The 22,340-nt window shown below is 37.7% G+C and overlaps 1 protein-coding gene across 4 annotated transcripts; it reads left to right on the top strand.

Moving 5' to 3' along the window:
- Positions 1 to 9,099: 9,099 nt before the first annotated feature.
- Positions 9,100 to 16,238, top strand: SULT1C4 (sulfotransferase family 1C member 4). 4 transcript variants are annotated; one of them, XM_057363897.1, is made up of 8 exons: positions 9,100 to 9,163; positions 10,095 to 10,272; positions 11,894 to 12,031; positions 13,168 to 13,265; positions 13,577 to 13,703; positions 14,954 to 15,048; positions 15,259 to 15,439; positions 15,609 to 16,238. In XM_057363897.1, exons 2-8 carry the CDS (start codon positions 10,107 to 10,109, stop codon positions 15,719 to 15,721), a joined length of 918 nt encoding a protein of 305 aa, XP_057219880.1. In that variant the 5' UTR covers positions 9,100 to 9,163; positions 10,095 to 10,106; the 3' UTR covers positions 15,722 to 16,238. The 4 variants fall into 4 exon arrangements, with proteins under 4 accessions (XP_057219880.1, XP_057219900.1, XP_057219910.1 ...); XM_057363917.1 differs by lacking the exon at positions 9,100 to 9,163 and adding an exon at positions 9,179 to 9,261; XM_057363927.1 differs by lacking the exon at positions 9,100 to 9,163 and adding an exon at positions 9,545 to 9,613.
- The last annotated feature ends 6,102 nt before the right edge of the window (positions 16,239 to 22,340 follow it).

The following is a 22,340-nucleotide window of genomic DNA, read 5'->3' as shown; positions in this document are numbered from 1 at the left end:
GGAGACTTCAAAATGAACTAAGCCAAACATAACAGCATCCTTGCTCAGTGAAGCAAGGATGCAGGACTCAGAAACCAAACTGTTCTGTCAAAAAAGAAAATACTTAGCTCAAAAAATCTGTCAGAYTTTCAACACTTTTGACAGCTCCCATATTCAATGCATACAAAAGAGACTAAGATGAATGCAGTCAAAGCATCCAAAATATTTCTTTCACATTAAAAATCCYTAATCTGGTATAGTATCCTTAAATAATTCACACATTCCTTTTATGTAGGTCTCCCTGTCTTGGTTGTTATTWWAAAGAAACATCTTCATTAAAGTAARCAAAAATAAACKATTCTTCTTATACTGGGTGGAATTAGAAACTGTCTTTACACACAGTACAAAATTATGATAATACCTTAATGACACTGATRAACAGCATATTTTAACTGAAAAATAGCTATCTTCTAAGTGCACAAATATCAAGTGTGTTTATCCTGTATTAGGACTGCCATTTTCTGTGACAAGGAATTTTTCTCARCATCTAAAATGAAATTTATATTAATGGTCATAATTACCCAATCCTTCAAAKTCAGCCATAGTTGTTATAAGGGCATCACTTTGTAAGATATTTGCAGTTAATTTGCAATCTTCTGTTCTTTAATTTCATTTGGAATCTTCATGTTTGACATTATTCTTGTTGAGAAAAGAAAAATCACATAGAACTGGATCATTAATAGATTGCTGAACTTTTTTTTACCATTTGGAAAGCTGAAAATAGCATTTTATGAAGTTTATGAACTCTTACCACATTCAACAGAAGAGTTTTAGRTCAGACACAAGCAATCTAAGGAAAGACAATTTATCCAAATTTATAAAATGATAAGGAGCCATATTTTCTTGATTTTGTACTGAAGATACACATGAAAGATTTGAATTGAGATTTAATCATCAGTGGTGATTGTGCAGKAGATATTTTTCAAGACAACTAGAAGAATGAACATTGTTAAAAGGCAAGAAATTTCTAATAACTCAGAAATCATCCTGTCACACCTTTATCATTCTTACAGTTTAGATCAAAGCATGAATACCTGACTGATCTTTTTTTTTTTTTTTTTTTTTTTTTTTTTTTTTTTTTTTTTTTTTTTTTTTTTTTTTTTTTTTTTTTTTTTTTTTTTTTTTTTTGACTTTAAACTCTGCTTCTCTTGTTGGGAAAAACTGACAGCCAGATCCTGTCTTTCTGCCTTGCAGATGACATGTGGCATCGTGTACCTCAGCATCCCAAGGAACAAGATTGGATCTACAGGAACAGAAAGTACGACACAAAGTACACAGAGAGACAGAACCTCCTGCGCCTCCTTTACTGTCTGTGGACAAGAAGATTGTTCTGTACAAGATATCCTGTTAAACAGAGTGTTAAAAGGGCCTGTTTAGTGTAGAACTTTCAGATGTGTGTAAGATCTTTAAAACCTTACACATTACAATATTTTTTAATTCTCCACCAAGGTARTATTCCAAACTAGCTCTTCTCTTATTAAATTCATTGATAATTACATTTTTTATGGAAGCAGGACTCTAGCACGCACTTTAGAAATTAATTATTTGTAAAGGGTTTTTTTCAGACATTCTGTTCTGCATTTGGTTGGACAACAAAGATTTAGGCTAAAKAATTTTCTTTATTTCTAGATATACATTTTCTTACATATAGGTTATTATTCTTCATATATAGAATTTTAGGTGCAACCACTTAATATGTGCAGTTCCAAATCCATTTTATTGATAGCCATAGCTGAGCCTGGATCTAGCTTGACTAACTTCAGGAACTCAAAGTGGTTAGAATTAGAATTCTGCATTAGAATTCTGGYTGTTTTAGCTGGTCCACTTGTCAACGGAGACAGACATCCACCACGGTAATTCTGCTGCACCTGAGTCTGCCGGTACCATGTGTGTGGAGTTTWACACACACAGAGTGGAACCTTACACCTGACAAACAACCAGTTGCTACAAATAYAGGGAGAAAGTCCTCATTTAGCTAGTAGTAGTACACCAGTGTAGTACCCCATCCTGACAGTCCATGATAGGTGTCTCACATCTGTAGTACCCTTTGTACAGACTCGACCAATACAAACTGGTTGGTCAGAAAAGGCTTTTCTAATCATCTTTCACTATACAAGAGTTACTCTAGAACAGAAGACACAGACCCAGAGGCTGTGTAAATACAGCATGCAACACCTCAGTATTTGTTTGTGTTGCTATTGTATCTTGAGGGAAAGGTAACAGACATTTTAAGCCCAAAAGTTACATCTTAAAAGCAAGAGTTTCTTCACTCTTAAAGTTTCCACAAGGAATAGCATAGTCCTTAGCCTAGAATGTAACATGGAAAMGCGGGTCGTTTGTTTCTGAAGTATTAATTCTTCATAAAATGGGAACCCTGCTATTGGTTTCTATGCCAGTGGCCTCAAGGAAACCTTTGTTGACCTTTGATAAGAAAAATACATGGCAACCTCAGCAGACTTTATGAATCCTAGATCCAGTTCTCTCCTCCTAGTTATATACTGGAGCAATTCTGTTGATACAAATGGTATAGTCCCCAAAAAAATGTCCAAATGAGAGGTGAAACACATCCACTAAACTCTGAGCAGATTTTTATCTAGAAGAAGAAAAAAATCTAGAGGAATACTTAAAAAYGGAGAGAACAAATTTCCTACTTAAATATTTCCACCTGAATCAGTTGCACTCACATCACAAGAGGCAAGATCAGCAGGACAGGGAGGCAGCTGGGTTCCAGCTGTTGCTAACACCATGGAGCCTCATCCTGGTACACATCCACAGCTCTTTTGGTTTAGGACTGGGAAGGGGTGCAGATTTCAACCTGTTTCAACCCAAKCTCCAGGAATCTTCAACCACACAAATGTCTTTGTGATTGAAAMTGTGAACAGACTTTTCAAAATAAATACATAAAATATCTTTAAAATGCCARCCATTAAGAATCCATCATTGTAAATTACAGCTGGCTTCCTGTATCAGAACACAGAGTCAAGTGAGACACGTAGACTTCTTTAYTTCTGAAGAGTATCAGATTTTATGTTGGTAATGAATATTTCTGATAAAATGTTGGTGGCAATAATTTAATTTTTATACTCACAAGAAAACCTACTAACACTTTTTACAGCTTTGCTTTCTCTCACTGCACTGTGTTTAACTGAGAAAGATCTTTTCACAACCCTGCATACTGACACTGCAAAGAGAAATTTTTATAAGCCTTGTTAATAGGAGTTTCTTATAGTTCAAGTATTTAATATGTAATGTTCTCTCTGCTACTTAATAAGAATTGTGACACAGACACCTATTGTACTGGGAAAAAAATATATATTATATATCTATTCAAATATTTTATATTATCTATTCAAATATCTATTCCATTTTTTTCTTGTTTGTAGTATCTGGATTCCTTTCTTTAAGTTAGGAAGCAGTCATTTAAGGATTTCCCAGAACCAAGCATTAGGCTTCAGCATTAGGCTGAAGAAGGAAGATTGTTGGATTCACAGAATTTTAGGGAGAAATTTGGCTAATGATCACAAGTTTAACATCACAGAAAAATTTCTGAAGCTGCTTTCTGAATCTTCACATCTGAAAAGATTTTCCTGTCTACAAACAGGTGTTTGTTAAAAGGAAACTGGAGTTATAATTTGTTTGGATACGCAAATGTTTTCTGAACTGGGAAAGGCAGTCTACATGTGATAAAGTCTCAGCTTGAACAGCAGCTGTGCCACTTAAGCAAAACTCCATTTAATTGTTCCAGATGAAAGGTCAAGATGTTTTAGTGCCTAAGGTAGCACAGGGTAGCACTTGAGCATCCTGCTATTCCACCAGTAGTGAAAGAATTAATTTTTCAATCTTCAGCTGTAATGAAGTGCATATTTCTTCTAGTGAAATAACTGCAAAATATCATTGTGTAAGTCTGATTGCATTTTGCTCTAATTTACCTTCTTATTTTCAAAAGAAGTTATAGCCTCAAAGGGAAGCTGCTGTAGCCTTTTCATTTGAAGTCAGTGGGGTGCTTTTTTCTTGAAGTGAAATGGACCAAACCCTGCCAGAACTACTCACTGAAATCCTGAAATCAGGCAACAAAGTGAAATGAAGAGACAGGAGAAGAAATTGATAAAATTAAATGCTAAAAAAAAAAAATTTAAAAACAAAAAAAAGAGAGAGAAAATTCTGGAAAAAAAAGTGAAAACAATAAAATGGCATGGGATGTCATGAACTGCAGGGAAATGGACCAAACCTTGCCAAATTGATCCTCATTAAAATCGCAAAATTTCATTTCCTTTCATGAAGTGGAGATTTTCATTTCATGGAAGGACATAAAATCTTGAAGCTGGAGAACCAAGTGAAATAAGCTGATTTGGGTGGACTTATAGTGAAATGAAATTCACAGGAAAGAAATAAGAGAAAAATCCTTAATGAAGTGATTGTAATCAAATGTAATGAGATGATATGAAGAGCTCCCCTTTGYAGGCCTTTTGCAGTTGCAATGTTCCTGGAGGTCTGGGCTTTGTGGTGTTCTCAAGTCTAATCTTAAGTTTTGGTGCACCTGTGTTTAAGTTTAATTTTTTACCTCACCTCTATCAAGCAATGCTGCCTGCACGTAGTTGCCCACACCGAGCTTGCTAGCAGAGCCTAGTAAGTAAAGTCTGCAGCCAACTGAATCATGTATTGACATGTGAATTAATGTGTTTAAGTACATCCCATAAGTTAATATAGAAAGGGTACCACACTCTGTAACTCTTCATTACAAATTTCTGGTTTCCACCCCATGGCTCATTCACAAGCAGGGATGTGTTATTCTGCATGGTGAATACCCAACCTTTTATTTCTGCAAAATAATTTCCAGAAACGATGCCAAACATCCTGTGTCACTGATAGGGTGACACTGCAGCACCATATATGCATATTTTATTGGGAAAAGTACTTTTAAAAGCTGCAGGATTCCAATTAAACTTTATCACTTGACAATGCACAMCCACAATAACAAGACTGTAAATTAATATGACTGTGACCACAACACATGTGGAGTTGGTCAGAGTTATACACACTCTAGGCTCCAACATTTCCCCTAGCAGGAAACTCTGCTGGAGAGAGGATACTTCAAGAAAAGAAATTTCTGGAGTGTGACGGTAATGGAACATAAGTGCTTCACTGATGGGGATTGGACTCAGGTATTGTGCTTAAACRTCTTGCTGAATTAAAGCTTTAGAACTTTGCATTCTATGTTTACACTTAACACATCCCTTARTACTTACTTTGCTATTACAGAAATACATCTGTTATGATTATCTCACTTGTATCTGGCTGGCCCAGACAGTCATTAAACAATCGTTTCAAGATTGGTAGTAGCATTCCTATTTTACAGACAACWGCAGGATTGTTCTCCACAGCATAWGGAGATAACCAGGARCCTATGACAGGCTATATTTGTGATTGACTGTAAACGCAGCCCACAATACTAAAACTTTTGTTGCCTAAGGCTGCTCACTGACTCACAGTCAGATTAAGATTAATTTAGTCACCAAGAGATGAATGCCATTTTAAAATTCAAGAAGCCTCAAAGTGAAACCTTAGTCTGAGTGTTATTTTATTTTTCTAAAGTATGCATTTTTTTCTGAAGGAGGAATACAGGTTGGTATCTAAGGATATCAGAAACTGTCAAATGTAATTTTAAACTCAAAATATTTTAACATCTTTTGGAATAAAGAGACTGTGTTTTGTCCAGCAGAGGGAGAACAGAGTTTTAGAGAAATGTAATACAAACATTAAGCATAACACAGAAAAAAATGTTCTTTTATTCAAATGTATCAGATACAGATTTTAATTTATAAGACATGCTATCCTATATTATATAGGCCATTAAGTGTAGGCAAAATATGGCGTAAATCACTTCAAATATGAACTATATCACAGTGCTTGATATTGATGTAGGATTTATAGCYTTCATTCCATACAAGTCTGATCCTATGGAAATAATAAAACACAGCCAAGCAAAAATCAAATCAAATTAAATAATAAAATAAAATAAACACCATGTATTTTACATGAGGAAACACATGCCACCAGTTTGCAGTCAGGAAAAGGTCAATGGAAATCCAGAGGAAGTTCTCTGCAGAGACTGTCTGCTCTCTTTTTTTGAGTGACCCTCTAAATCATGAGTCCAGACAAAAAACCCAATCCCTGGACCAGCCAGTTCAACTCTCATCTCCCTGTTTCACAACCAGAGAAATTCATCACTCATTGCTTACTTCAAAAGCCGTTCTAAAGCTACAAAAAGTGATTTTTGACCTCATGGCAGCTTATCTGGCACAGTGCATTGTTCAAAGGCTACTCAGAGTCACAGCTGCAATAAAAAAGAGCCAACCAGTAAGATCTTGGGTTTTCTTTGCCATACACACAGCTGATAAACTTTGGGAATTACCGCACTGTCAGGATGGTTGCATAACCAAAAGGGTGGAGAACAACATTACAAACCAGTAAATGAACTGCAAGGTATGAGAAGAACAAGCAGAACCAGCACAGGCTTAACGTAGAGAGGAAAATGGCAGGATGGAGGACTCCCATGAGAGATCTTGAACATAGAGAGGAAAATATTGTACCTTACCCATATATTATCTGCTTGTTCTAATTATTCGTTCTGGTGTTGTCAGCCATCAGAAGAGAAACCTGGTGAAAGAGTCAGAAAAAGATCAAGTGTTTGACCAAAGACCAAATGGATATTCCATCGTATATGATGTCTGCTCAGCAAGAAAAGCAAAGAGAAAGGAGGAGGAAGWGAGGRCATTCCTGATTTACAGAGCTYGCCCTTYGGAGCATCCAYTGTGCGTGGCAAAGCCCTGCTTACYAGGAAGTGMCAGACATCACCTGCTGATGGGAAATACAGAATAAAATATTTTGATTTTCACYTACACAACMTTTGCTTTTGCTTTAGTAAACAGCRTTATCTCAACACACAAAGTATTTTTCCCTCTTATTTTCTCCCCCYATCCTGCTGAGTAGGGGAGTGATGGAGCAACTTGGTGGGCACCTGGCATCYWAAGTCAAYTCRCCRCAGTAATTTCTGGCACTCAACATGGGGCTCAAGATAACAGCAGCTTTTTATTAAGTGTGCTGTAGCTATAGTAGGTATTAAGTGGCAAGCTCCAGTACAGGTCACAGCTTGTTGGCTGCACTGCTTCTCTCTTTATTTTGCTCTGCTAAGAAACATGTTAATACAAACAGTATCTCTGTGTTTTGCCCTGGAATTGCTAGCCTTGCTGTGCTGTATCTGCCTTGTGCAGGAGTTGAGGGAATACGTCTCTCTCTCCTATTTGGGACTGATGTGGATGGTCAGGCTCCCAAGGTCCTTGTTCACCCTCACATAAGCTTTCACACTAATAATTAACACTGTTAGCATATTGTGGAGCTTGTGGAATCTGGTATCATCCTGTTATCAGAGAAGCCAGTCCCTGGATGACAGGGTGTGTGGAAGGATTTGGAGAGATTCCCAGGATAGCTGTCGCCTCCCATAAACTGCAACTTTACACCTGAAAAGACAAATGACCCCAACAAACTGAAAATCAGCAGCCTCTTGCATTGTACTGGAGCCTGGTCTGTACCCACTGAGCCACAGYTGAGTTCTGTCAGAGGACTTTAGTTGAGGCAGGGGCACAAAATGTGTTGGACAGMGCCATGGTTGAGATAGCAATCCGCACAATGACACTAATTGTGAAAAAGTTGACAAGGAGAATAAAGGATCCATATGATCAATTAGAAAGGGGGCAGCAAAAAGACAGAGTTTAACCAAGAAGCTGGTTCCTCACTAATGATGAAGACAAAAGATTGAATGCACTCTCAGCAACTTTGCAGGYGACAGAAAGCAGAGTGCTGCTGCTGACACACCTGAAGGACAGGATGACATCCARTGGGATCTGGACAGGCTTGAGAAATGGGMMCATGGGAATCTCATAAGATTTAACAAGACCAAGCACAGGGTGCCACACCTGGGTCAGGGCATGCCCCAGCATCAATAAAGGCTGAGTGGAGATGAACAGAGRGCAGCCCTGATGARAAGGACTTGGGGATGGTGATGGATGAGAGCCTGGGCTTGAGCCAGCAATGTGCACTTGCAGCCCAGAAAGTCAGCTGTGTCCTGGGCTGCATTCAAAGGAGGGTGGGCAGCAGGTTCAGSGAGGTGATTCCACCTCTCTACACCACGTTGGAGGTCCAGATCWGGGGTMCCCAGCACAGGAAAAACATCGACCTGGTGGAACAAGTCCAGAGGATGGCACCAAGATGATTAGAGGGATGGAGCACTTCTCCTATAAAGAAAAGCTGAGGGRATTGGAATGGCTCTGCCTGGAGAAGGCTTCAGGGTGACCTAATTGTGGCCTTGCAATACCTGAAGGGAATCTACAAGAAAGATGGAGAGAGAATTTTCAYAAGGGCATGTAGTGACAGGAAAAGGGGGAATGRSTTGAAACTGAGAGTAGGTTTAGATTAGTTTTTAGGAAGTAATTCTTTACTGTGACAGTAGTGAGGCAGTGGGGCAGGTTGCCCAGAGAAATTGTGGATGTCCCATCCATCAGATGGAGTTAATTTTTCCCCATAGCAGCCCTCATAGTGCTAGTAATAAGGTAAGYATAAGTGCAGTAGTCTTACATACAGCAACTACCCGTGGGCTGAAACCCCGCTTCCTGGGAGGTGGCTGGATCACCTGCTGAAGAAAARAATAAAATTTTTGGGATKTTTTTYCCTTTACTTGCACATACGTGACCTTTGCAATTTAGATTAGATATTAGGAAGAAAACTGCTTATTCCAAGACTGTTGACAATGACACAGACAAATAAAAACAATCTTGCTGGAGATATTGACTGACACTTAATGTTGCCAGTAAAAAAATCACACTTTAGATGAGAATTCCAAGTATTTTTCTTTCACAGGATTAGAAAGGTTTTCATAAACCTTGCCAGAAAAAAATGCTCAGCTGTTGGCTGCTGCTCTACTTCCTCCTTTACTCTCTTCACACTGATAGGAAGAATGGAATCTCCACCCACACAAGTTTTCAACCTACTTGTGCCTGAAGATTTAAATTCCTGTGTAGTTATCAATACAGCCAAGGACTGAAGACATTTAAGCAGGGAAAATTCTCTGGCAAGTTTTGTTTTCCTTATTTTTTAAAATTTCTTGAGTCACTGCCAGCCACCAATCCAACATCTAACTCTGCTCAACCGAATCTGTGTGAAATTGCTGTGAGTAAACAAGAAAACTAAAGAAAATATTCTAGCAATATTTGCTGTTTGGATCAAAATATCTTTTTCTCTGGCTAATATTTTTAATTGAGATTATTTCTATARCCTCTCCTTAAGCAGAGCTTTCCTCTGACCAGACTCTGGAGCTCTGAAAGCTATGGCTAACAGGCCTCCTTGGGAGAAATCCAGAAATCAATAACTAGTTATTGTAAAACAGATTGATTCACATAATTAAAGTCTAACAACCTTTAGTTAATGATCTATCTAGACCAGGTTATTTACGTGMAACAAATTTCAAAATACAGCAAAGRGTTCCAAGATTGAAAAGRTCCGGGAACGAAACACAGAAAAGGTCTGCAAATATTTTTGTGAGTATAAGGCACAAAGGTRTTAGAAGGCGTTTCTGTTTATTTTCTTCATAGAGGAAGGGTTGGGTTCCSTATGCTGATTTCACTGCCAGTTGTTATTCTCTTCCTTCTTTTGAATCACACTTCTGATTACTTTTTCTTGCCCTTAGAAGGCCTCATACGGACTGTCAGAATTATACATAAATATGTTTGATATGGGAAGAAGGTCTTTTTTCTCTTTTTCTGTCTGAGTAAACTTGGAGTGATTTTTAGAGATACTGAGAATTACTACTAGCAATACACCAAGCATTTCTGAAAATGAGATCCAGCTTTAAGGAGTCTATTTTTGGATCCAGATAGGCCAAATCATGGCCAAAGAAATCAGAGGACATGGAATTTAGTCAATAAGAGAGACCTCAAGATGAGTACATTCAGATTTCTTTTTTCAGGACAGCCATGYTAATTCCAAGCCTTTTTTTCACACAGTGCTCATTGGCCATGGATAAAATGAAAGATTTGAGTCTGAAAGAGACAATAAGTCGACCTGACTTACTTGAATTGSGAGGTGTTCCACTCACACAACCAATCGGCAGCGTGTGGGACCAAGTGTGGAAGTTCAAAGCCAGACCTGACGATGTGCTCATCTCAACCTATGCAAAAGCAGGTTGGTGTGGGTAGGAAATAGAATAAAAAGTTTGGGACAGTGCCTATCATTGGGATGGCAATCTATGTTTTTCTGTTGTGACTGATAGTTGTTTAACTCCCAACCAGACATATTTTAAAGACATGAAGCTGTGTCAGCTGTGACTAGTAACTTTTGACTTCTTTGGCAGATGCAACAAACATCTGCTACTACTGGAGTACAAATGGCCAAAGTCTAATGAMTTATAATTGCTTCCTTTAACTGAGATTTTATGCATTGATAATAATGGTGAAAATAGAAGTTGTCTACCAATATGTAGTGATTTCCAATGCCTAGAAAGAAGTGATCATTACCAAGAAATAATAGAAACTGTCTGTATGACTATAGAACATATTATGTGTTTGGGGAATTAYTTGATRTGTAAACTAGTAGTGATTTCTRAAAAYTGATTAATTCTTTAAAATAACCAARTTCATTTAATAACTTCAGCCAATAAAATAAAATACTGTGACTAACATCAGCTATCTGGCATTTTACCCAGTGACTGAACACTATTTCTACTCTTCATCAGATCTTTTAGACATACTACGCAAGAAAACAACAAATAACAARCATCAATATTAATTCTGCATTAATAAAAACTTGTACAGTATAGGAGATTCATAAAGAGATACTGGAGTATTTGATCATCATAAAAATAATAATTATTTGAATTAGCAACAATTTTAAAGGCTTTTTTTTTTTTTGTCAGTAGGGAAAAAAATAACATTTTTACCAAAATACCCCACCATCAGTTTTGTAAAAGATGAAAGCTTTTGATTTACTGTCTATAYACTGAAAGCAAAACCACATTATTTTATCCAACCGGGATTAAAATCTTTTAGCCACTGAACTGAAAATAAATAAAGTTAGGATTCCATTTSACATTATGTCATATCTGTCTGAGATGCACAACTTAAGCATCTTAAGAAGGGCTGAATTTCCTGCCCAAATTGCTTTCCAAGTCATCCTCTTCTCTAGCTGACCTGCCACAGGAGCTCAGAGGAGATGTGGTTAACACAGTGACGACAGCTATCAAAGAGACTCATGAGATATTCTATACTATAACTCTAACAAAATGTTGCAGTCACTCAGGCAGATGAAAATTGCAGACCTTCATTAACAGGTTTCAAATGGGAACTTTGCAAATACTGCCACTTTTTTTGTGTTTTCAAACTGTATAAAATTTTTACTCACTTGAAGTTCAGGTATTGCATTTTTTCACTCCAATTCAGTGTGAAAAATAAATTGAAATACCCAGATTTTTGTGAGGGATGAAAATTGAAAGAAGGAAGTTTCATTCCTCTCTGCAAATAATATCTTCTACAAACAATAGTGACTATCTCAGTGTTTCTTTCTGTACTGGTGTAGGGGCTATTTCTTTTAGCAAGAAGCCTGTCTAAAATGGAATTCCTGAAACTGTTCTTTGGATGCCTAATTAGGCATTTTTCCTCTCTTAAACTCTTGTTCTATTTTGTCTATTATTTTCTGTGCTATTCTTTCCCCCTTTAGAACAGAGCCAATCCTTCTGGCTTTCAGTTCTTTTGTAGGAAAAATCCTTGACTATCCTGGAGGGAAACATCTGAACACTTGACATTTTCAGGTACCACATGGACGCAGGAGATAGTGGACATGGTTCAACAGAATGGAGATATTGAGAAGTGTAAACGTGAGACGACTTACAAACGGCATCCTTTYCTTGAGTGGTTTATCGCAGAGCCTCCATCTGCACGTTACTCAGGTGAATATTATTTGTATTTTAGACAAAACGAAAAAAAACAAGCACCCAGTGCTACTCAAAGTGCTGCAAGGCTGGCAAATGTGATAGCTTCAGGGGCTACTGAAGACCATGCTGTTTTGGAATGGTATCTGAAAGCTGTGCTTGATACTCCCCTGTACATAAACCCGATGCAGATATGTAGAAAATAGCAACATGGGGGCAATTGAATGCCAATCAGTGATTGCAGGCTGTATGGATGAGAAACGTCATGGACGTATTTCCAAAATGTGGATAATGTTTTCAGTGGTTTTGCTACTGTGTCAAGTAACTGCTGCTCAGTTCTAGGGTCTAGTCATGTAAACAAGCTATGAGACATTCAGGCAACCAGCAGGCTTCACTGATCTGCAGACAGCTTCTTACAAAAGTCTCCCCCAGCAAAGGGCTTCATTCCCACACAAATCTTTGAAGTTAAAAAAGCTTGACTAGCTCTGTAGAAGTGTTTTTTTCTCTTCTAAATTAGACTATGTTGATACAAAGAGAGACAAAAAAATGATAGAGGATGGTAGAAGATGACAGGGCAAAAAATTATGCAGGTCATGATAGATATTAAAAAGGAGAGGTGAGGAGATAACACACCTCCAAACATCACCAGACAGTCCCAAGTAGTCCCATATATCCATAGCTACTGAAAATGCACTATCTGTCATTCTCCTAGTTCCTCGTTATGTGCCTTCTACAAAGTCTAGTCAGCCAGTCATATTCTTGTACCCTGGAAAGAAACTAAAATTTCWTACCTTTAAGGTGGAAGTGCCACTAAATATGGCAAAGGAAAAGCTTTGATTGTTTAAATATAAATTAGTATTCATCATTATCCCTTGGATGGCAGGAGTTAGGTGTGGGCCCAAGAAAGCAAGAAGATATMAATCAGTGTTTCCCCTTTTCTACTCAAATATATATGTAAAATTTTCTCTAGAAACATTGAAGATGCTTATGTAATGTTGTATATGTTACACTGCTATGTACGTGCTTTGGAGATGAATGATCAATGCAAGGTGAGCTGCTGAAAAGTCTCAGTCCCGATCACAAGTATGAGCATAGTAGAGAAGTGCTGGTGCAATTTAGAGAAAACTCACATCTCATAATTAAACATCCCCCAGGTGTGGAGTTAGCTGAAGCCATGCCATCTCCACGAACACTGAAAACTCATCTGCCTGTRCAGCTGCTGCCTCCATCCTTCTGGGAACAAAACTGCAAGGTAAGGCTGAAGAGGYCTACTCTACTTCACGGGCAAAGAAAGTGACATAAATCAGAGCAGAATATGTTTTCCAAAATCTGTACAAAATCAAAAGTTCTCCAAAAATATTTTCCCTTTAATACGAAAGGTCTGTGAGAATCTGAAGTCATGACTAAGTTACCTGAGCTGGATTTTACCAAATGGCAGCTTCAAAGCAAAATGTCCTAAACCTCTATCACCAGGATCCAAGAGAAAACTCCAGGAGATGTTCAATATCTATCTAAGTGTGTACAAGTTAATTTATTTCTCTCTCTCTTTTCATATCAATAAAGATAATCTATGTGGCAAGAAATGCAAAAGACAACCTGGTGTCATACTACCATTTCCACAGAATGAATAAAGGATTACCTGATCCAGGAACCTGGGAGGAGTTCGTGGAGAAATTTATGACTGGAAAAGGTGATTAACTGCAATCAGTTGTGTAAGAGATTTTGAGCATTTTAAGAAAGCATGCATTGATTTATTCATTTATGGTTTGAAATCCAGTGTTGACACAGTAGAAGGATATCTGCTGAAAGTGTTTCATTCATAGTTTTTCTTAATTCATAGGTTTTTAGTATTACCTAAAGGATTAAATCTATCTTTAGGCTCCCATTTTGAGAAAAAAAAACAAAAAAAAAAAAAAAACAAAAAAAAACAAACCATTCTGTTATCATTCAGAAGCATACATGGTAACTTTCAGGCTTAATATCTTCTCTATGAGTTTAAAAGAAGCCAGCTGAAAAGGAACAATGGTTTAATTGGTTTTACTCTAACCTGATAAMATTATAAACTTAAAAAAGAAATTGAGGATTAATTTTGCTAGAAATGTGCAGTGTGGATTTGAGATAAGGGAGACTTTGTATCTAAATTAATGTATCTAAATATCAGGCATCAACAAAGACAGTTACCTAATTAAGAGCAGGCAACCCCAGAAGCTGATTCTTCCGTTTCTAAATGAGGTGCTGATATCACAGGGTATATCCAAGAAACAAAACCTGGTCAAATTATTGGCAGTTTACAGTTTGGGTCATTAAAGCTTCCTTAGGTTATTAATATTTTTACCTCCATGTGGACCTAGAAATACCACTGCCTGGACCTGTATGAGAGGCTCACTTCTACAGGAGATCTTGTGTCTTCTGTTTGACCAGCTCAGCTTGGGAGCTATCTGTGCCAGTGCAGACATCTAGAACATAGCTATTTCTATCTTAACTAATCATTTGGACACTTGCTGGAGAGAAGCAGRCAGCTGTGTTAGCATACCAAATATTGAAACCAGGTAGAATCGCAGAACAATGCCATCTGGAATGGACTTGTGGTGTCAACAYGGTCCCAACCCCTGCCCTGCTCAAAGTAAGGCCAATTAAGATGAGTCTTGCCCAGCTGATCAAATGAAAACTGAAGTGTGTGTTTCCATTGACTATAATTCATCTACACGTTACCTTTAAAGTTACACATGAATCCTGCTCTGAGCATCCATATACCTGAGGGATTAAAAGCAAAATCACTGCAATATCCACAGAGCGCACAGCAGTGCTCGTTATCATGGCCACAGTGATTTAAAACCAAGTTGGAAATTCCCAAGTGCTGTTTAAGAGGGAAACATGAGKGCCACATGAGTGTTAAAGACAGTTGGGGCATTTATAGCTGCTGCTGCTCTTGTTTTTCAGTGCTCTGGGGTTCCTGGTATGATCATGTAAAAGGATGGTGGAAGGCAAAAGATCAGCACCGCATTCTCTACCTCTTCTTTGAAGACATGAAGGAGGTAAAAGTCTGAACATTTATTTACAGAGCTCTGAAATATGGAAATCTTGCAGATASTAACTGCAAGCAACAGTTTTGYATTCTAATGCCAGCTGTACCAGTARACCTTACAATAACCTGATCTCAGTCAGCAAATTGCAGCTCTAACACTATGTATGACTTCTTTGCTTTTCCTAGCTCTGTTTCTTATCCCATGTTATTGTCTCTGCAGAATCCAAAGCGAGAAATTCAGAAGATTGCAAAGTTCCTGGAGAAGGATCTGAGTCCGGAGGTTCTAGACAAAATAGTCCATAATACCTCATTTGAGGTAATGAAGGAAAATCCCATGGCAAACTACACTAAAGACTTCCAAGGAATAATGGATCACTCCATTTCCCCATTCATGAGAAAAGGTAATSAGATTTATTACCGACTTTAACTCTGTCTGGTTGTCATTCTGTTTTGAAATAAGCATTGAATAACTTGCATTGAAATGCAAGTATCTAATAAGTAATGGATAATGGGCTTCAGGCAATACTGGTAAAACAATCTTTTCTCTTTTTTTGCTTTGCTGTTTCTTAGGGACTGTGGCAGACTGGAAGAATCATTTCACYGTGGCACAGAATGAGAAATTTGATGAAGATTATAAGAAGAAAATGTCTGATACCTCTCTTGTTTTTCGCACAGAATTGTAATTACTTRCAATGGAAATTAATGATCTTCAGCCTTTTCCATTTTGCTTTTCCTTCACAAAATGCCAGTGTCCCTAAGATTCCAAGATCTTTCTTTCTCACATCACTGATTTYTTATTAGTGAGGCTGCCCAAATTATGCCAAAGTTTAAGCCTCCATGAAGAAAATAATTCCACTGCATACTTCTCAGTCACCCCTACCACAGTAACTTTCAGCATTAATAAAAATATTTCAGACATGCAGTGAGCCTTTGTAAAACTGCAGTTGATATTGTTGGCATTTTCAAATCAAACTCAAACAAACTAGGAACCAACAGGAAAAAAGATGTTAAGAGTACAAAAGTTTGTAAAACATTTATCAATAAACAAGAAGAAAYAAATTTATAAGCAGTTAAGTAAAAAGAGAGCAACAGAAGTGCACAAAGTAGAATAAATTTAATTTTCTCTCATTTTAAGCTGGACAWCATAAGTGAAGTTGAGATGAAAGCAACATTTCCGAAAACATCTTTGATAACACTTGCTAAAGGGCTACACAGAGGCATTTATCTACAGTCTAGCTGYGGAYAGYAGTCCTTATTGCATCTCACATTTGSCTTCTGAACTGGATATCATAGTGTTCTGGAGAATTCTGAAAGTTGGTACAAACCAGGTGGAGAATCAGTGCTGCAAATGCCATCTCCCTCTTCACCGCTGTAAAAGTGTTCACCAGATGCCTTGTGCTACTGCCTTCTCCTTTACTTCACTCTTAACCAAATACATAAACATCTCGTTGAGGGCTCTTAGCTGCAATAGGGCCTGGTAGATATTGGAAAACAAAAACCAGTTCTGCTTTAGCATTAGCACCATTACTACAGCCATGCTTTGAGCTTGTGCAAAATGAACTAAAGTAATTCACGACCCATTTAATTATAGGCAACTGTTACCAATCCACTTTTGGATTTAAAGTGTCGTCATTGAGCTAGGCACACAAAAAAAAGGCCACAAAGAGTTCCTGCTTAGCTGAATTCGTACTCTGAATGTCAGAGGGAACAGAATGTAGATTACAGCAGCTAAAGGAAAATAATGTCTTAGTCTAATTTWGTTTACTCTAGTTTAATAAAAACAATTTTCTACTGGGGATATTTTCTCTTTGGCCTATGGAGAGTTAAAACTGAGTTTAAAAGCTGTAGCAATAAGAGCAGCTGTCAAATGCAAAGTTCATTTCAGGCTACCTATTTAATCCACCTGTCTAAAATGAATGCAGCTATAAAGGGCAGCACATATCTAAAATGAATGCAGATATAAAGGGCAGCAAATCCTTGCATCAATTTGAAAACAAACAAAAAGCTGCCTGTTAAATATAGGAGTTACATTGCCCTGTCCCACTGAGTTTCCCCCAAAATGCAGGAATCACTGAAACCGGAAACACGTGTAACTACTTTAGTGCAATTTTTTTTTTAAGACTTCAGGTTGACAAATTCCTACCAACAAAGAAAGGATGTTTTCATAAAATGACTACCTGAGAAAAAAATTATCTGTCAAAGGCACTGCTGTTCTTCACAGCAAGACTAAATACCAGCTTGAGGAGCTTTCTGCTACTTGTTTGGGGTTTGTTCATGATTAACTTGATTTACTGCCTCACTATGAGGAAAAGGCGTTGCCTGCTGTCTTAGGTATTTCCATTCTCTTGGGTTGCTTTACGAAACCACATGAGTCAGCACAGTTTGTCAATCTAATCCTCATTCAGTGCCACAAGAGGTATCAGTAAATGGAAAACCTGCTTAACTCAGAAGCTTTATGACATTTTATGAGCAGTGCTGTACAAAAAGTCACACAGATGACCTGCTTGCTTCTCCCTTGAAATCTCCAAACTATCAGAAATGCAAAATGCTGACGGGGGTTGAAGCCTGATTTGAAAAGGGAGTTGTGTAGCAACTCCAAGGATAGAGGYACCATATAATAAGGGACTCATATCACATTGGAAAAGTCACCTTTGCTCTCACTYCCTTAGGCAATTTTTCACACAGCTGCAATTCAGCTGCTATGAACAACAGGTGAAAAGTACTACAGGTCAGACTGCAGTCCTGGAATAAAAAAAAGAGGGGAAACAAACATTCGATACGTGGCAACACAAAAACTGGCTTTTTATGCTATTGATATTATCCTTCTATATATTCAGCCAGAAATGTTAACGTTTTTGAAAAAATATAGCTGGCAGGAAGATAGAAAAGTGGGGARTGGGGAGTTTCTATGCCTTCTCAAGCCACCATAGCTGAGAGATCAACTCACAGATTCGATGAWTTGCAAAATGTTCATAATCATACCAGTGTAAAACTACAGGGAATAGTTTAATGTTAGTAGTGAAAATTATTTGATCTTACAAAGTTAGTTACAGAGAAAATTTGGGAAAAAAGGTTATTGGGGTGTATGCATCCCCCAGTGGACCTAGATTCTACTATGGTTTGGTGTCCATTTTGACTGTTTGTCAATAGAGATGACTGGAGGGTGCCCTCATCTAGAGTGCCTTTAACTTCCATCTCTTCAGGTCTGTCAGTTGTTATCTACAGAAGAGTTTTAAATGATGTGTTTGTRTATGGAGATTTTTTTACTAATACCAACAAAACTTGGTAGGACATTTAATATATTTCTACATAAGACAYTGTAAATCAATGAGCACCTCCAAAAGGAGATTATATATGTTCAGACAAATTATTTCAAATAATGTAAACTATTGTCACACTTCTGATGCAAACATGTGACTCTGCTTACAGATGAAACTGYACAGAACTATGATGCACAATTTCACCAACCTTCTCAGGTGCAACATGTTCAATRTCAGTTTAAAAAGGACCTGTGTCAGTTTAGCTAAGGCAATCCCACAGGAACTTCTTATTTCTTCTTTTTTGCTGCTTGTTTCTTCTTTTACAAGAGAGTGTACCTGCAGSGTTTTGATAGTGGAGAAACTTCATTATTCATCTCTAAAAAACGTTTCAAGACCAGTGTGGATTAATACATGTTAACTGTTCACATGCTTCTGTTTTGCAGCTCTGCATTAGCAACTACCAAAACAAATCCTCCCACAGGAGTGACTGAAGATTCCTGCYTCAATACAGAGTGTTTAAAGGACACTGCTGTATTGATCCCAGAGTATTCATAATCCTCCTCAAGCTTGGCTGTCAATAGCAACAAGGGGAGACATTTTATTTTCACATGGAATGCAACCATTTGCAAAAGAGAATGAAAGAAGCACAGAGCTTCAAACAAATTAAAGAAAGAAATGGAGAAGGGAGTTGTTCTGTCTTCCTAGCTAACATTCAAAGAGGGATACTGCTTTCTGTTCCACTAATCCAGCTGTAGATGATTTGTTTCATGCTTGAACTGAAAGTCTCTGCTTCTCCAGTTAGGAAAACAGTCTATGAACAGTAAAACATTTTTATTCAATTTGTCCTATCCATATGGAATATGGATATTGTACCATATACACTTTCTAAGTCTTTTATAATTATTTACATAAACATGTTCTTATCTTTACAACAAGGTTAATAATTAACCTTGGCAATTTTCAGTAGTGCATTAACATATTTAAACCTGGAATAAAGCTTTCATGTGAAAAGCATTTCAGCTTTTGCTCACATCCTCAATGAATGATGCAAGGTCTGTCTCCATGTAGGCTGTAGGTGAGCCTAGAGGCACATTGAGAGTGAAAGTTAAGCCCTTCATACTTCTAAGATGCAACCACACTGTGCTGCCAGACTGAAAGTAATGGGCTTAGGCTGGATAGCAAGGCTCTGCCTGCCCTCCAGACCAAGCACCGTGTAGGTAAATCAGGGAAGTTGTTATTCAACAGCATCCCATGGTTAATATCAAAGAAGCAAATTACTGATGGATTATTTTGCAGAAAGGCCTTGGCATAGCCTGCTGYAAGGGCAGTTGGTATCTGTCAGCAGTGGGAGCTCAGACTGCCTTTAGAATGCTCTGAAGGCTCACAGTCAAACTACAACAATCTAGCATGACTGTGGAGGCAGAGGCATCATGTCAAAAGTATCCTACACTGGGCCCTGCTCTGGTACAGGCAATGTAGGTACAGGTAGAATCTTAGGTCTGGCACATAAAAATTATGGTAACTGATTTTTTTTATTTGTTAAAATTGGGCCTTTTGATTCACAGTAATTTGTTATTGTACCAATAACRCCCATCTACATTAACTACTATTTCTGTGTGCAATTAAAGGGCCTTCGAGGTCTGTTAACAATGGAACWGTGTTTGTAGCCAGACCCCATCCCTAGGCGTGCAAACAAAATGGTTCCTTGTGTCAGTTTCACAAGAACCTGTCAACAGGCTTGCTGGCCTTTGCAGATGAGAACACCAAACTACTCACCTCTGGTCAGTTCCCATTGCAGTTTAAGACCAGAATTAAGGACTATGTACACAGTCTATTTTTTTAACACCTCACTAAATCCTTCACACACAAAATGTTACTGAGATAAATGACTCTTACTTTTTTCACTGTACCATTCCATTCCTGTGGGAGCCTACTAAACCTCAACCCAACCCAACAAAATGGCCATAGTCAGCCAAATAATTTGCAGTTCATTTGCAAGGGACAGGGAGTGTATTTTAAGTTTCCAAACAGAGAAGAATATTTAAGATACTGTAGATTCATATGCTGCTTTCCTTTATAAATTAATCTGRCATGTAAAAAAGGCACAGAAGTAGCTCAAAGCAAGAACTCTGACTTGTGTGGCATGGGTCATGACTATGAGTCTGCTATCTTCAAAACCCATTGCAAAGGCAGATTCTACAATGGCAACTATTTAAATCMTCAGCTCCTTTATGCCAAAAACACATTCCTCTGTAGCAAAATTACAGTAATTTTCTCATTCTGTGCTCTTCAGAAAATTCTTGCAGGTCCAATAATTCCAGTGATAGTGAATAAGCATTTGTACCCTGCCTTGATGTAAGGGCTAATTACAGCCCTGYGGTACTCTGCTTCTCAACTAATGCAGGGCTGAAAGTTCGTTATGCTCTGCCCCAACACATCCCAAAAATCCCTTGGCAAGTTTGTTTTACATAGACARTGCTATTTAAAAAGATTAATTAATTATCTTTTACAAAGATAATAAAATCATGTAATATATATGGACTATGTAAATTATTCTTGTTTTTCTCACTTATCTTGTCTCAAATTAGTGCACTCATTATTATGTATCAGCTTACTGTCTCCTAGATAAGTGAGACACAATTTATAAACTGTTTAAGAAAATTGTATCAGATCATTGCAGGTACAAATCAACAAAATTCAGAGCAATTTGCATTTTATTTTAACAAACTGAAACAATCAACAGCCAAAATCCTCAGTGATTTTTTTTTAGTTATTCTAGAAACTTTTAAAAATTCTTCTACCATTCCCTAACCAYGATCCTTTGCAACTGCTATTGCAATTCAGGACCAGAATGGAAGACRGTCAAGAAAATCTCAAATGCACAATATACCCAAACTCTGTGGCACAGAATKGAGCAGGGTGGGAGGGGAGGTTTGGCCTCTGTCAAATACCTGCCTCACAGGAACATGAAGCTCAGGCAGGGAGGGCTAAGTGGTCCCTAGTCAGAAGCAGGTTGAGAAAGCCTGCAGTGATTAAGCCAGTAGTTCATTGTCTTCAGTACAAAGACCTTTRAAAACTCCTTTGTGTCTGCCTTGGACAAGCTCCAAAATCAATTCCCTTGTGTGCTAAATCATGAGATGATCCAAGAGTTGGTTCATAATAGATACTTTTTGAAGACAAATTTGCATGATTGTTTTCTTTACGAAAAGCGTTGTTTYCCAAAAGAGAAGGTTAGCTTCCAATAGTGTTCTTCCCAAATGTCTAAATTCAATTGGAGGCTGACCTCAAAGCATAGAGCCATCCAGTATGCCAGAGTTTGCTATAGAATGGTTTTGGAAGGWCTGTATCCAGAAAGGCTCTTCCTGAAATTGTGTGAAATCCCCATGATAGATCATGGCAGCACAGGCATAACCCGTTCAGAGTACCTCAAGGTGAAAGGGGAAAAAGAATTAATTTGTTTAATGTGCTCTGAGGCTTCTAAAATATGTAATCATACAAGTAATGAAGAAACACCTTCATGCTGTTTGGTTAGGGACATCCGCTCCTTGCCAGCAACCTCTGTGAGCATGGATCCATATGCTCCTGCTACAGCTGTGTACCTGCATAAGTAAATATATATAATGAAAAGTGAATGCATTGGAAGGGAAGAAATAAAAATACTTTCTTAAGTATATCTGAAGAACATTTCTGCCTTTTATCACTATTTGCCATTTGAATTTTACGAGATAGTAAGCAGACTTGGAAAAACGCAGATGATTCTTCTGAGACCAGCATTTTGACTTTTTTTATTAAAATATATATTCTCTCATGACATTATAATTAATTTGGTGGTATTCAGTATTTATCCAGTGAACCATAAACAGAATAATAGCCTAAATTGTCTTTCCCAGGCAACTTCTCATTAAAAATCAATTACTTATCATGAAATGTGAAAAATTATTCAGGCACCACTGAAGTGCATACATGGTCACAATGAAAAATGTGTGCCCTTTAAAGGAGGCATTGCTCCCCTCAAACACCTACTCAAACAGGCATAAAAACG

The sequence above is a fragment of the Malurus melanocephalus genome, unplaced genomic scaffold (genome assembly GCF_030028575.1).
Source record: "Malurus melanocephalus ecotype Western Australia unplaced genomic scaffold, MMel_1.1 scaffold_1, whole genome shotgun sequence".
Taxonomy (NCBI): domain Eukaryota; kingdom Metazoa; phylum Chordata; class Aves; order Passeriformes; family Maluridae; genus Malurus; species Malurus melanocephalus.
This window is presented reverse-complemented; position numbering and strand designations above follow the sequence as displayed.